The 15,330-nt window shown below is 33.5% G+C and overlaps 1 protein-coding gene across 6 annotated transcripts in view; it reads left to right on the top strand.

Annotated features, from left to right (window-relative positions):
* The window catches only part of pnt (ETS transcription factor pointed), a 132,632-nt gene that overhangs the window by 99,403 nt on the left and 17,899 nt on the right, over positions 1 to 15,330 (top strand). For all 6 annotated transcript variants that reach the window (XM_090112116.1, XM_090112118.1, XM_090112120.1 and 3 more), the window contains 3 exons: positions 5,758 to 5,874; positions 8,849 to 9,052; positions 9,311 to 9,439. In XM_090112116.1, the coding sequence (XP_089968242.1) occupies positions 5,758 to 5,874; positions 8,849 to 9,052; positions 9,311 to 9,439 (450 nt within the window). The remainder of the gene's footprint in view (positions 1 to 5,757; positions 5,875 to 8,848; positions 9,053 to 9,310; positions 9,440 to 15,330) is intronic.

The following is a 15,330-nucleotide window of genomic DNA, read 5'->3' on the forward strand; positions in this document are numbered from 1 at the left end:
TATTTAATTTTTATTGCACGGTCTAAACGGTTTAGTTACTACGGCGTGAGACAGGAAAGATCTGAGCGCTGAGACAAACGTCAAAACGCAAAGGAATAGAATCCGCTATCGATACTAATTATTATTGTCTTAAGCGTATGATGTTTTGATAAGGATTTGTTCACCTTACCAACGACGACGACGACCACGAACAAAATTTTCATCCAGTCGTAATTTAACAAAATTGTGCAAAACACAATTAAAAATAAATAATTAAAATTTCCTGTCGTTCTGGTGATTGGAATTTGTATTTTTGAGATCAACGAATGAAAAAATAGATTTTTCGTAGAAACGGTTATATATATTGTCAAAAACATCCATACAAGGAAGGAATTTATTTTTATTTTTTAGCTCAGTTTAGTAATAAATTTTACTAACAGTTCGTTTAATTATTTATTTTTTTTTTGGTAGTACGTGTTTATTCAATAAAAGTTAAGTAGTAACTATCTACTATGCAGTCACTATTCCACGCGGACGAAGTCGCGGGCACAGCTAGTACTGCAATATATACATTTTAATCACATCATATAAGACCAGATCATTTTATATTTTTTTAAGATTGTATAGAAACGTTAAATACGAAATCTTGTTATGAAATTTTGTCCTATTTCAACACGCTCTTAGTGCAGTATTGGAAAAAAACTTCATATAACGAAGTGGTTTTATTTTATTTGGACTTATTAATTGTAATCAATAATTATACGGTGTTTCCTGTCTGTAATTTCTTTGATTTTAAATTAGCATGTCTTAACGATCAACTCTCAACAAGAATCGTTTCGATATAATTTTTTGGATAAAATTGCGAAATCTTAATTTAATTTGCGGTTGGCTTAAGTTGTAAACGAATATGGAATGAATTAATAAAATTTATTTATAATGATTGGATTTAGGAAAATGTTTGTGTAAAGTTATTTTAGAAATATTTTATCGTTAAATTATCGACGGCAATAAATTGTTAAAATAAACATAACTAGAACTAAATTAGTCTCTTATATTTGTGTTGAATTTGTTATAATTCAGTGGTTTTGCGTATGGACTGTGTACTTTACATAAAATTCCCTTTTAATTAGTACAAGCGTTTGAAGGCTAATTGCGAATCTGGTATTATTTGGTGGGCAGCCGGGCGCATCTCCTGCCTATTGTGCCGTTATCTACGCCATTCACGATTCGGCCCACACCACCAGTGAAACAACCAGAATATAACCTCCGATTCAACACTAAAACAATGAAAATTGTGCTGATTTCCACTAAACGGCTGTATAAAAAATTACAGAATAACAACTAGCTTTTTTTCCTCTATGACTCTAGAATATTCATTATGAGTTGAAAAATTCATTGATATATCAATGGCTTTTTTATATAGCAAGTACGTAATAACACAAAACTAAACATTGAAATATACTACATAATTGTAAAAATATCACAAACTTGAAAAATTGTTATAAAAACCATAATTGTGCGTTTCTTCGCATTTAGGCAAACTCTCGAAAACACAGATTATTAAATCGTACCATTTTTTCCGCTACTTGTAAGGTTGAGTTAATTTTCATTACCCAACTAAAGTATAATTTCCGTTAGATAGCATCTGATTCATTCAACTGTTAACGCGATAGGATCATCTCAACCTTGTGAATGATAATAATTGCTTAGGATCTAGAGCCTACAGTTACGTAGTAACTATTTAGTAATTGTACCTAGAGTATTGTTTCCCGGGTACATAACGAATAATCTTATACTATATAAAAATGAATCGCAAAATGTGTTGGTAAGCGCATAACTCGAGAACGGCTGAACCGATTTCGATAATTCTTTTTTTATTATATTCCTTGAAGTACGAAGATGGTTTTTGTGTAGAGAAGTCGTAAACATGTACCACGGGCGAAGCCGGGGCGGACTGCTAGTACAAAATAAAACGACACGTGTTAAAATTTGAATATACATAAGTCATACAGTTAACAGTAGCAGGTATGGAAGCAGGCCATCATACTCAAACAACAATCTTCTATTAATAAAAAAACAATTGTCATATCAATTCCCATTGGGCTTGCACTTTCTTGTTGGTTGTCAGCTTTCGGTTGATAATCTCAAAATATATACAAGACATATTGATATCCTCCTCCTCAATTATAAAAAATACTCTTTCGTCCAAATATCTCAATTAGATAGACATCAGCAAATTTCAAACAATGTAATTATGCATTAACCACAATTTTACATTTATAGGTATATCGTGATATCGTCGAATGCTTATCAAAATTTGCACACGTTCCATTGAAGCCTGTGTCAATTCTTACTTCGATATTACTCACAAAATAAATGAAGTTGCTCTTATCCATACAATTAATAACCAATTAATACATATTTTAAATTTTACGATATATTCTATAGACTCTTTTTTTTTGCTTCGACACAGTCATGCCTCAGATGAGACTGTGTCTTCAATTTTACCTTCCTGCAGGAACTAAAAATCTTATCTGCACCAAGGATTAAATCTGACTTGTAGCATCTAAACTCTAAAGTAACAAAAGGATTATTTTCTTTCTCTCGTCCAGGAATGAGTTTATTAATATCTTAAATGAATTTAGTGATGTTCCACAGCTGTACGGATGAGCTCAATCACAAACCATATTCGACAATTAAACAGAAACCATTTATCCCCCATTACTATAATAACGGAAACGGAAATCTTGACACCACACACTTTTTGCATGCGTGAAATGCCATTCCTGAAATTAATACTGCAAGTAGAAAACATTTTAATTAACGCTCAAACAAAACTTCGGACAAAATACATTTGCTACCAGTATACTTTTCTATACATTAAAATTACATGGTTACTGGCATGTATTTTTTTATTTTTTTTTTTTTATCTATAATTCTAACATACACCGTTCTTCGAACGCTCGTTATTAATGACATGATATATTGTTATGGGTGATATATTGCTATATTTTATATTAAAGTACATTTTATCCTATACATAGTAATGCGTAATGATGCAGGTGTACGCTTTTTATAAAACGTAGGTACATAGATTATAATGAACACATAGGTGAAAAATTAAAATGTTAACGTTAATTACCATTCATGTCCTTGTTTCTAAGGAACTTGCATGTAAATAATTTTCTAAACATTATGTAAAAAAAATGTTGTGTGGTTTTATGAAACCACGGTAAAAGTGAAACTGTTCGAACGGTTCCGAACACTGCTTTATAGTTTATACCTACTCGGCAGCCGACCGTCACGCGACATGCGCTACACAGACCAAAAAGTTTGAGACGATGTAATAAAAGTTTCACTTTAAAAATATTGTCCTAAATAGTAATTATTAAATTAAATTAAATTTAAATTTCTTATAATAACGTCTTCTCATACCTAAAAAATAATTATTTTAAAAATATATAATTAGTATTTGTAAACATTTCACCTTTCAATTTAAGGTCCTTTCAATGAACATGACTCGTCACAAAAAGTATGTTACTGAAATAAAACTCTTTTATGTCTCTACTGATAGAAAGAAACATAAAGATATCAAGGCAATGTTGTTTCTTAATTAGTTTAATTTGCTTAATGTTTAAAGTTCAAATATATACTTAAAAAAATATACCTAAACCGTATCTACACTATACGCTTTTTAAGCGATCCCATAAAAGTTATTATGATAACGACCGTGCAAAATAAAGGCACATAAAGGTACAAAATACAAATAAAAGTCAAGTATTTCATAAAGAATATTATAATTTTAATTTTATATACATTAATAAAAAAATCAAATCTTAAGACATTTTTTTAGATAGTTAACTTCGAACAATGTAAATTATTGTACACACGCGCATAATGAGTCAGGTGCACCTGCGTGTATACATAGTTAATGATAACACGTAATAAGTACGTTTGCCTTTCCATATTTCAATAGTTTATTAAAGAAAAAAATCTTACTCTTGTGTCAAATATTATATCGTATGAATCTTAATATGCACAGCTTTTTTTTGAGCTTAAATGGGTAATTTCAGATAGATATTATTTTAAATTTATTTTCTTTCTTTGTTACTGAATTTAAGGCTACGTTTCCCAAGAAATATAGAAGCATAAGGAGCCGAGTATGAAAAATATTTAAATTGATCAGAGCGATTCTGCTAGATCAGAGCGGGCACCGACCGTGGGAGAGCTGTACAAATCTCTACATCTCAGAACAGGTCGGCAGGTGTGCAGCCGCGCACACACGCACCCGCCCACGCACACACGCGCACACAAACCTGACGCACTTATGAATGAAACTAGCGTATGCAACACAGACACACTCGATGCAATCTCTCTTCTTTATCACTGATTTATTTTTAAAAATAAATATCAAATAATAATTAGTTGTACACGGTAAAATAAATACCATAGATGAAGTAATTAAAATGTCAGATAATTATCTCATTTGATGAGACGTCTGATTAAACGGGACACGCCGCGACGACACTCATTTCTTTCTCAAATATGCTTTGATATTACCGTTTTTTGATGTTTTGATTCGTCCAAAATTGATATCAGAACTAATAGATGTGGCAATTAAAATGTCGTCGAAAATGGTATAGAATTACTTATATTCTTTAAATCATGTATGTTGAAATGAAAGATAAAACTTGGATAATCATAAATAACGCTAAAGAGGCTTAATAAAAATGTATCGGTGGTTCGCTTCGTATTCCCGAACTGAAATGCGCTGACAGTGAGATCGTTAATCGGCCCCAACAACATCACGACACATATCGAACAAGCAATCGATGTCAATCGTCAGCTTCGATCGACAGCTGATAATGGAAAAATATGCACAACTAAATACAGTCAAGGCACGCTTGGTCTTAATCAGTTTGCCTATAGCGTACTACCAATCTTTTGAACTGAACAAAGAGATAAATAAAGCATTAGATCATTTGAACTTTTTTTCTAAGCATTGTTTTTTTCATATTCCGTCGTTAGTCACATAACCATAAATACAACCTACACGAAGACAACGTAAAAATTAAAGCAAAAACTATATTGACTATAAAACATAAATACATAGCAGATTTTATTTAACTCCACAAAATCATTTAAAGAATTAATTATAGTTCATCGTATTTAAATGTACTTTGTGTGTAAGAAATGCTATTATTTCGGCTGCAATAAAAGCCCTAACTACTTACATTTAAACTGCAAATTATTTTTACGTCCTTAAAAAGGCAGGATTTAAATGGTAACGAATAATAAACATGTCATTAACTTTTACTCGTTTCATTGATTAATATTATCATCAATGTTTTTCATTTAAGGGCCGATTTTTCAATGCTTGGATAAAACTTATTCGTCGAATATTATTTATAAAACTACCATTTTAAAAACGTATTCTAATTGCCCGTATTTGACAGTTTACGTGACATTTTAATATTATCGTGTAATACTTTATTGGACGGATAAGTTTTATCCAAGCATTGAAAAATCGGCCCTAAATCATCAAATAACGGTACAAGAATAATTTTTCCTATGAAAAACAATTGGTATTTTAATAAATTATTAAATGTTTATCTACAAAATAAATAGATTTATGGAAAATGTAGCTATACTAAAGATACCATTAAACAAAATAGGTTAACAAACAAGTCGAATAAATGGTGGGTGTCCTTTTAAGAATAGTGCATAATGGTCGTTTGAATCATGTAACTAAAGTACCAATTATAATCTTTGTTACAGACATCCCATCCCAGGTGCCGCCGCTCACGCCCGGCACCAACAAGAAGATGGCCGAGGCGCTGAAGGCTACCTTCGCCTCCTGGGAGAAGGAGCAACTGCGCCTCGGTGTACCAAAAGGTAAATTATGAGCAATATACATAACTCGTTAGTAATAGGTATATCCTATATACTATATATAGTGGTTGATAATATATCCTATATAGTGGTTGATACAGCAGACTAGGTGAAGGAATTCGTGAAAGATTTTGTTTTGGAAAAGGGCAAATGCTCCTTTTTGTTGCCAGAGCAAAACATGAACACAGTGAATGATGAACTCAGTTCTATTAGTCTACTATGGAAGTAGCTTCTAGTTTATAATTTACAAAATTTAAATGTTATTTAAATAAAGCTCTTGTTTATTTATTCAACATTATTTACGACTGCCCAGAAAAGTAATAAATTAAAACTTACGTATTATTTGTAATTTAACTCTTAAATCTAAAAGGATGGCTCTCTCGTTTCAATAATATTATTTCATACCTTTGAGTAAGAGACACTATATAAAGATAAAGTAAGCAAGCATTAAATAAAAAGTATCCATATCAGATCTCACTAGATCAACTGCAAGACGAGTCGTAGAAATATGGGCTAGATTTGCATACGCAATATATGCATTTAGCTGGGAGTGATGGACGTATGGCGACCACCGCTGAAGACACGCTTCTCTCTTAGTCGTTATGTACTAGATAGTTAATGATAGTTTTTTTTTCATCAACACGGGCAGATATTAGCTTCTAATATGCATATAAGTCAGGGGAAAAAATTGAAAATAATAAACGTGCTGGTTTTCTAAATTGATATAATATTACGTCTGCTCTACCAACCGATAACCATCATTCAATCTTACAATACAGTAAGATTCTAGAAAGCAACAGTTCTAGAATCTATTTCTGACCAAATGATTCGCAATCTATTGTCCTTATAAAGTGTACCGTGATTGTGGGCGGTCATAGAGCATAGAGCAGACAGGTGGCGGGTCGTCGCCCGTGATCGGCGGAAGTGCGTGCGTCTGCGCCGTGTCTATTCGCGCTTCCGCTCTATGCGCCCAGCACACGATTATTCTGAAACCAATAAATATTTCAAATAACTCCTACACGAGACTACGCCAAACCACCGTTTGCAACCGAACAAAACAAATGGTTAATGACCCGTGAACATTATTAATTTACTTCATTGCACCAAACACCTAATTAAAATCCGATATTTATAAAGATAATTAATATCGTTGCACAATCGTACGATAATAAACATAACACAATTTGCGTTAAAAGCGAAAATAATTTGCATGCGATAATGAACATACGACCTTCCCTATCCTGAAAATCGATTTTAATTATATATTCGATTCTTTCGTAAATATTCCTTCAGGCCAAGGTTAGCGAGTTTCTTGCTCAGTCCAACCTGAAAACCTTGTTTTAACTTAAAGTATTTATTAGCAGTCAGTATTTACAAAATATTGTTTAACAAATATCTTTCAAAATAATTTATGCAAATGGTGCAAAACCAACTTAGATAAGAATAAAAATAGTAAATAGGTTTTCAGTATAATCAATTTGAACTTGTTCTACGTCATAGTTAACAAAACTAGGTAAGATACATTTTGATGAACAAAATATGCTTCATGATAAAAAATAACAGCTTCGTTATGTTCAAACGATGCTCCGGATTTAGCAGAGCAGGTGTAATATAATTTAAGAATAAAATATTATCATTTATATCCTTGAATGTAATAAACGCTTAATGAAGATTTATCGCTGACAATTTTACAATCATGAGTAAGATTGAGTTCACTCATTGACTCCAGTTATTAGTCGAATCCTTTTTAACACATTATGATTTATTCCAAAGAAAAAATCCTCTCTTATTACGTTATTTTTAACCAATTATGGATGTGGATATTGTAGCCCTTTTATTAAGCTTTATAATAGAAGTTTATACGATGTAAATTTTGTTCGTATCATACTCATTGACTATTCATTAAGACCCAGCACCGAAGACAATCAGCGTATATTCAAAAAGGAAAATAATTAACGTTGCAATATGTTCCTTTTACTTTAATAAATAGAGTTAATTATTATTATAATTGCATTCTCGTTAACCTGCATAGAAAATGACAGGTTGAGTGCCTACTCAGTCAGTAGCCGGAATATTACAGAATGAAATATAAACACGACGGTGCTTCTCTTGAAGGCGGTCACTGACTAAAAGCCGTAATTAAACTAATTATTTAGTATTAGCCGGCTCTCGTCCCGCTTTTCGCAAAGAAAAAGTCAAGTTACGACCCATTCTGCAATTTGTAACATAGTAACGCTTAACTGCATTTGTATCGATTAACTTTCTTCGCTTTTTACTGAGGGTGGTTAAAACAAAGTATTTTAATTTGAACCGTCGAAGCTCTCACACGGAAAATTACTACAGTTGGAAGTTATACATAGGTACTAAACTTCCTATAATACTTGTGAATATAAAGTTCAAAATAAAAGTTTTCTTGATCAAAGCGAATTTAATGTTTAAAACGCAATTACTACCAATTACTAGCCAATGCGTATTATTGAAAAGACCGCGATCAATAAACCCCTGTTATTGGGCAAACAATTCGATCATCTTCAGCAATAATAGAAACTTATATCAAACAGTGGGTCCGACGAAGGACGCTCGCTTCCTGCGCGTGAGGCAAGTTCCGGAGTTAGCCAAGAGCCCGCCCGACTAATTGTTCCTCTTGCCTCACATTCGATAGCTATTATTCTTCTATTAGGCCTTCGGTAAATATGATTGGTTCTCGATGTTTAAACAACTTACGTTGAATGTCTAATGAGATCATAAACCGGTACAAAGTCTTTAACGATCCAAATTGAAATACATTTCAGCTTAAAGTACATATTTTCATGGAAATCTATTTAGTATCCAATTTAAATCTGACTTCTGTGCAACAAAATGTATTACCGTCTTTCGGTACCACATAAATGTACAAATACAACATAAACTGTAAGTGTGTAAAAAAAATCCACATAATGTTCATTGAAGCGTAGTTTAAACCCACATTTGTCACCAGATCCACGACAATGGAGCGAAGCAGCAGTGGCAGCATGGCTGCGGTGGGCAGCCCGCGAATTCTCCCTGGAAGGCGTAGCACTGCAACAGTTTGCGCGCGCGCAGGGGAAGGACATCTGCGCTATGGGCCGGGAGGAATTCGTGGCCCGTGCGCCTGCCTTCATGGGCGACATCCTGTGGGAACACTTAGAAATACTTCAAAAAGGTAATACGATCACGTTTTTTAGGTTCTAAAGTATTGGAACTGAAAGGATATACGGTCATTTTAGGTTTTATAGGTCAAGTTTTTGGGGGCTTCGTAACCGTTGGAAATACTTTCATTTAATTTAAAGTATGATCAATTTAAAACTAAATGAATAAAATTTTGTGTTTAATGTATATTAAACACAAAATGTTATTCATCAGTTTCTTGTTTTAAAGTACATATTAAATAAATGGCTAAATTTAATATTTTTTGTTATAGATGTAGAAAAAGAGCGATCACTGCTAGCGAATGTGCCGCCAAACATGTATGAGAGCAACGTGTGCCTGCCCGAGCTGCCGGACTACATCCCTCCGCCAGCACACCACTATAATAACAACAATAACACAGGTAAGTGACTTTTTTTGAAAAATATTGTTATTTTCAACAAATAAGGTAAGTAAAAATTAATAAAATGAGAATTTATTTTTCCATAAAAAATAACATGGAAAGGTGTAAGTACCTATATTAAAAAATTACGATTAAAAACTTGCGTCTAAAACTCGTGAATTGTTTATTTTAATTCTCTCTTTATAATGTTAAACATCTAATATTTATAATGAGGAAAAAGCGATATGTTCTAATATAAATGATCAAATTGATCACCGGTAAATCATCGTGCTGAGATCTTACATCTGTTATACATTCTCACGGCGTTCGTTAGCTTTTTTAAATTACTTTAACATGCCATAATCCTCAAGCCCACAATCTTACTTGTAGCTATCTACTCATAAAGATAGGCGGCTCTTATCTACGGCGATAAAGTTACTCTCATTAAACTACCATTCACGATAACCCAACAATTATTAACTAGTTACGACCCTTAACTAACGATAGAGCGTTTATTTACTACGTTTAGTAATTATATCTTTTGACAGCCTTTCTTTTAGAAACGCTTACGGTTATCGCACCCAATTAACAACGACGATAGAATGTAATATTTCATATCTTTTCAGAAAATTACTCACTACCTTTAGAGCAGATTTTAAGCTTTAGTTCTTATTAAACACATAACAATATTTCGAGGAAGAAGTTCCATTCATATAATATCAGATGAATATAAGAACTAATTAATCAAAGTTTTACAATCCCAGGGGTTGGCTGCGCAATCTCACGTATAAAAGCTCATTTCCATTAGATATAAAACGGCGTTTATTGCGTACTAAATCATAGGAGCGGGATGTTTTGACTGGAAGCCGCGAACGCGTTCTGCTACTGAAATAATAAATTAACTAAGAGACAAGGGGCCTCTTGGTCGTCGTTAACACGGGTGGTCTACCGGCGCGGCTGGCGGCTGCTCGACACCTATTCGAGTGCCGTGTTCGACATGCTGATTTTACTGTCATGTAATTAGCATGTGCATAATTAACGCGAACTGTGTTAATAATACGGTACGTTACCGACCTTTTTACGACAATACTATGAAATACAAATTATCTATTCACTTGTTTTTTGTTAGATAGTACTATTTATAAACTCTTAATAGCTATTCGAATAGATACTGATAGATAGAGCCTATCAAGGCAATATTGAAATAAGTCTAATTAATTGTATATAGCATCTAACAAGCGTGACAAATTTGCATAACGTGTCATTTATATTGCGCCATCTAAACACAACCTTAGAAAATGTAGAAAACATCATTAATATCACATCGAGTATGAGTTTCCAGTCGGCTGGGCGGTGCCGCAACCGGCGACCTTGGCGCCGTTTTTCCGCTCTCTTTCAGGCCGCGAGGCCTGATCGTCTTGTCGTGTGTCATCTTTCCAGTTTTCATAATACTAAAATTACACGTGCGTATCATTATAATAACTTGTTTTTATGTTCGAATGCCCATAAGTTTTAAAGAGTGTTGTATCTACGTGACGATATCGATAACACATTTAATTATGGTGGTCTACGGTTTTTTACAGTTTCCCATTCACATACGTTTTGAAGTTGATAGACATAAAATTATACTAAATTCATTGCACTTGGACATCACAAAACCACGTCCGTCAGTGACATAATATTTTTAAAATATTGTCTCGTTATTGCTATGGTGATGTAAGATCAAAAGTTTCTTTGATGTTGAATATTTATTTGAGAACATAAGAATCATGTTTGCGACAACTTCTTAGATGTATGGTGGGAATTATGTGTTAATTATCAGCTGATTAATTATATAATTGTTTTATTTATTTTTGTCGTGTTCCAACGTACGTCTTGTTATATTCTTCTACGAATTAACTCTTCAGAAGTTAATGTTTTATATGTCTATTTTAACACATTCTTGTTAATCATAAAATTATAAAATCATTACTGCTCTTCTTAAAATATGTTTTGGTTAAACATCTGACTCTCGCAATTGTGTCTTGTATTTTCGTACTTATCATAGTCAACATTTCAGCATATGTTGTTATCGCTACAGTTTTTGCGGAGTGTATGGCATTGAAGGCTTAATTAGTATCGTTCATTGTACGAAAGGTGCACCCCTACCAAGCGCCTTCGCTGACTCGATTGTCAGCAAGAGCCAGTCTACAACCACAGCGAGGCCGCGCTGTTCTTCTTCTTAGCAATCGTGTCTTCTTTATCTATTCATTATTTTTTCATAATTTATAATAGCAGCTATAAAATTGATTCTTCTTGAATTATTTTAAATTTCATTTTATTTACCGGCAAACGTAAGTATTGCACGTTTGTTCACTTGTGGTTAAATATATTTTTAAAATTTTCTCATTTGTGTTATCGAAGTATAGGCGAGACGGTGGTCGAGCAATCGGCTGAGTGTGAAGTGCTAGTGATAAATATGGCCAAATTGGATTCTGGTTAAGATATGTTTTTGCACCCAAGTTCCCGCTCCAGGGACTCCAACGAGCTGGACCCACTTTTGGTATGGCGTGGTGAGTTATTGCCATTTGCATAATACTAAAAATAAGATAATGTAAATTCTTCGATTTTCTATTGCACACCTCATAAGCGAAGCGTTGAGGTGGGTACTACTGTCACTTCGCGCAAAACATCTGATTTTTCAAACTTAAAATGTCTTTATGTATCATACATTGCACTTGTAAGATAATACATACACACACATATTAAGAAAAAACACTATTTTTAACGTTCATGATATTTTTGATGTCATTTTTGTTATTTAAACTAGTTAAAAAACAGTTTAAAAAAGTTCTGTCTTGGACGTCCGTGTGTCTGTATGTGCGGATCCTTTTTCTTGTTAACACGATAGCGACCGAAATACTTTACTAATCGAGTCTTTTTTTTTTCTCTTACGCTTGAGTATGCTCAGGAATAGAACCCTTTCATTTTTCAGGGTCTGATTCGATGTGGTTTAATTGTTATTAAATAAACAAAAATAATAATTAATAAATAATTATTAAAAAAAATTATGAGGCGTGCACTTTTGGATTTTCCAAATTATCTTTAAAGATGTTATTATGTATTCCTGTATCACTGTAAAAATTCTTGACAAAAAATGAAAAACTATATTAACAACTCTCAATTATACGTAATATAATTATAAGTTTATAAGATGCAGATATGCTAAATATATGCGGCCTACGCCATCCACTGAAATATTCCTATGTCTGCAAGCATGTCCTTGCAGCAACTCGAGCGTTAAAAAATAATGCAACTGGGCCGACAGCGCGAAGGTTAATATACAAAAAGGTATATTACAAATTTAGCAATAGCACACATAAGGATTGGTATATATGTGTGCAATGTTCGAGGCATCCGCGCTGTCGCAAGTTGCGCGGACAGCAAGGCGCAGGCACATCCTCGCGTTGCGCACTAGCTGGCTAATCGCCGGACGTGCGCCTCGGAACCGCTCGCAGCTTGCGACACGCCACACTCTGCAGAACCTAACGGCCTGAGAAATTCATGGCCACTGCATATCAGCGATTGATCTGATTCGTGTTTATGGAGGTCACGAAACAAAGGAAATTGGGAAACGGTTATAAGAATTTTTTGGAGATTCTATGGCATATGTCATTAAGATTCATTTCCGAACTTATCGAAAATGGGAATTAATCAGGAGTGATTAAAAAGTACACAATGTTTATAAAGGAAACCTTTAACAATAATTTCTGAAGTCAGGAGCTTTTACGGTGGTTCTGTAAAAGCTCATTCTCGAACAAGCGACCAAATTTAGTAAATAGGTACGCGTAATATTATACGCTACGACCAATTAGTAAAAGCAACCTTAAATACTTAACCATCTATTGGCGTACTCTACATAAAACGGACTCTACATTTTTGGGTAATTGCAATCTGCAATCCAATCAATATTAAATTAAGTTCATCACATTCTTAAGTTGCATTTACGCAGCATGAGTCAGTAACACGTTGACCAATCGAGATAAATTATTTCCATAAAGTAGTGCAGTTTGGAGTTAGGTAACACGTTCGACGCCTTGTACCCTTTTAGCGAGCGATATATCAGCCAGCTCCGCCCAGACTTGGCACTGTTCAATTATATAACACCAAAACAGTCAGTTTTATTTTTTTCAAATCAGCAATTAAATAAAAAATGAAGCAAGGTCCCATATCGTGGTCCACATACAAACTTAAGCAGGGTAAAAAAGTTCAGATATTAATTCGATTTTTGCCTGCAGCTCTGATTAAATTAACATTTCTCAATATGGATCGAATTTGTATCAGAAACTGTAATTTACATTTATTGAATTTTCAATAGAGATAAATAAGTACTTAATTAACGTGCAGTAATAAATCTTTATACGATAAAATTGTATATGAAAAACATATCGACCTTTCTTTCGAAAATCACAATAGTACAAAAGCATCACGTGCCCGTAATACGAGATGAATAATCTTATATCATTTACATGACATTAAACATCAATCCTAGTGAAGTGTCGATAGGGAAAATATTGAGCTTTCTTCAATATCAATAAAAAGATACGTGTCACTTGAAGCAGCCACATCCGGGAACCATTGTACCTCAATTGGCTTCCGGTGCAACCCGATACACTCCTGCGCACGTGCGGACCTTTTCAAATTTCGAATTACGTAAATCGGCACAATGGACGAATTAGAACAGAAAACCGATTAAATACAAACAAAGAAACTAATTGTACTTAAAATTAAGTTTAATTTTGAGTCACTAATAAAAGCTTTATAATATCTATTTGAAGTAAGTATAGGTAGTTCATATTTAGGTCACCTAGTTAACCCTCTTTAATCATCACTAATTTATATTATCTTGTATTGAACTAACAATAAATACGATTAACTAGCATATAAATATTTCTTAAATATCAATATTGATAATAGTTTCACAATATATGTAGGTGCAAATAGAGTTATTATAAATATTCATAGACTCATACTTGACTATAGGAGAGGATATAGAATACGTTTGCAGATTTTCCTTAGCTTTGCAACTTTCATAGTACCAGAAACCAAAATATTTACAAAGTGAACATATACCCAATAATATCACACATAAAATCATTGTTACAAAGAGCCATATAACATAATACGCTCTTAAAAACGCAGGTAAGGAGTAAAGGCCAGCCCTTAAGGGTTGGCAAACGAAAAGAGCAAGGGTGCTTCTGTGTATTTATAGTGTTCGCCACCGAGGGCCCTTCAATGAGCCCCTAACAAGGACCCTCGCCAAGTGCTCGTACAATCAGCGTCTTTTTATATTCAGGTGATTTCTATTTCAGGTGGCCTTGATTCGATTCCTAAACTGATTGTTGATAAATGAAAGAATTCAAATAAAGGATAAGGGGTCAGGCGAGTCACAAAAGCGCTTAATATTCAAAAAAAGATCCTTATCGCCGATATTTTATTTTCATTTAAATTAAACGTTTAGTCGCGATAGCATTTCATGGATCAATAAAATTTTATTCCCTTTTTAATAACGTTCAACTGTCGAACCGTAAAAGTTAACTAATCGAAAACTTATCTATACGTTTTATACGATCCATTCAGATTACATTATTTAATTGTTATGTGGAATTGCGGACTATTTGAGTGGAAAAACATTTATATACCTAATTATATTAAATAAATAGAACAATGGAATGTCAGTGTGTTTCGTGGAACTCTGCAAATAAATACAGTGGGACCGATAACGACTTATCGGTACCACAGTTAGCGCAGTATTTTTCAGCCGAATGAGTGTGTTCGCCGTTTTGTATGCAAATGAATGCGTTTGAAGACAACTTGTTACATTCGTTGCAAACTCGAATACCTACTAGTATTATACACGCAAACATGAAGAC

The sequence above is a fragment of the Colias eurytheme genome, chromosome 18, assembly GCF_061535395.1.
Source record: "Colias eurytheme isolate Ceu_HAF_F1 chromosome 18, ilColEury1 Martin Lab GWU primary, whole genome shotgun sequence".
NCBI lineage: Eukaryota > Metazoa > Arthropoda > Insecta > Lepidoptera > Pieridae > Colias > Colias eurytheme.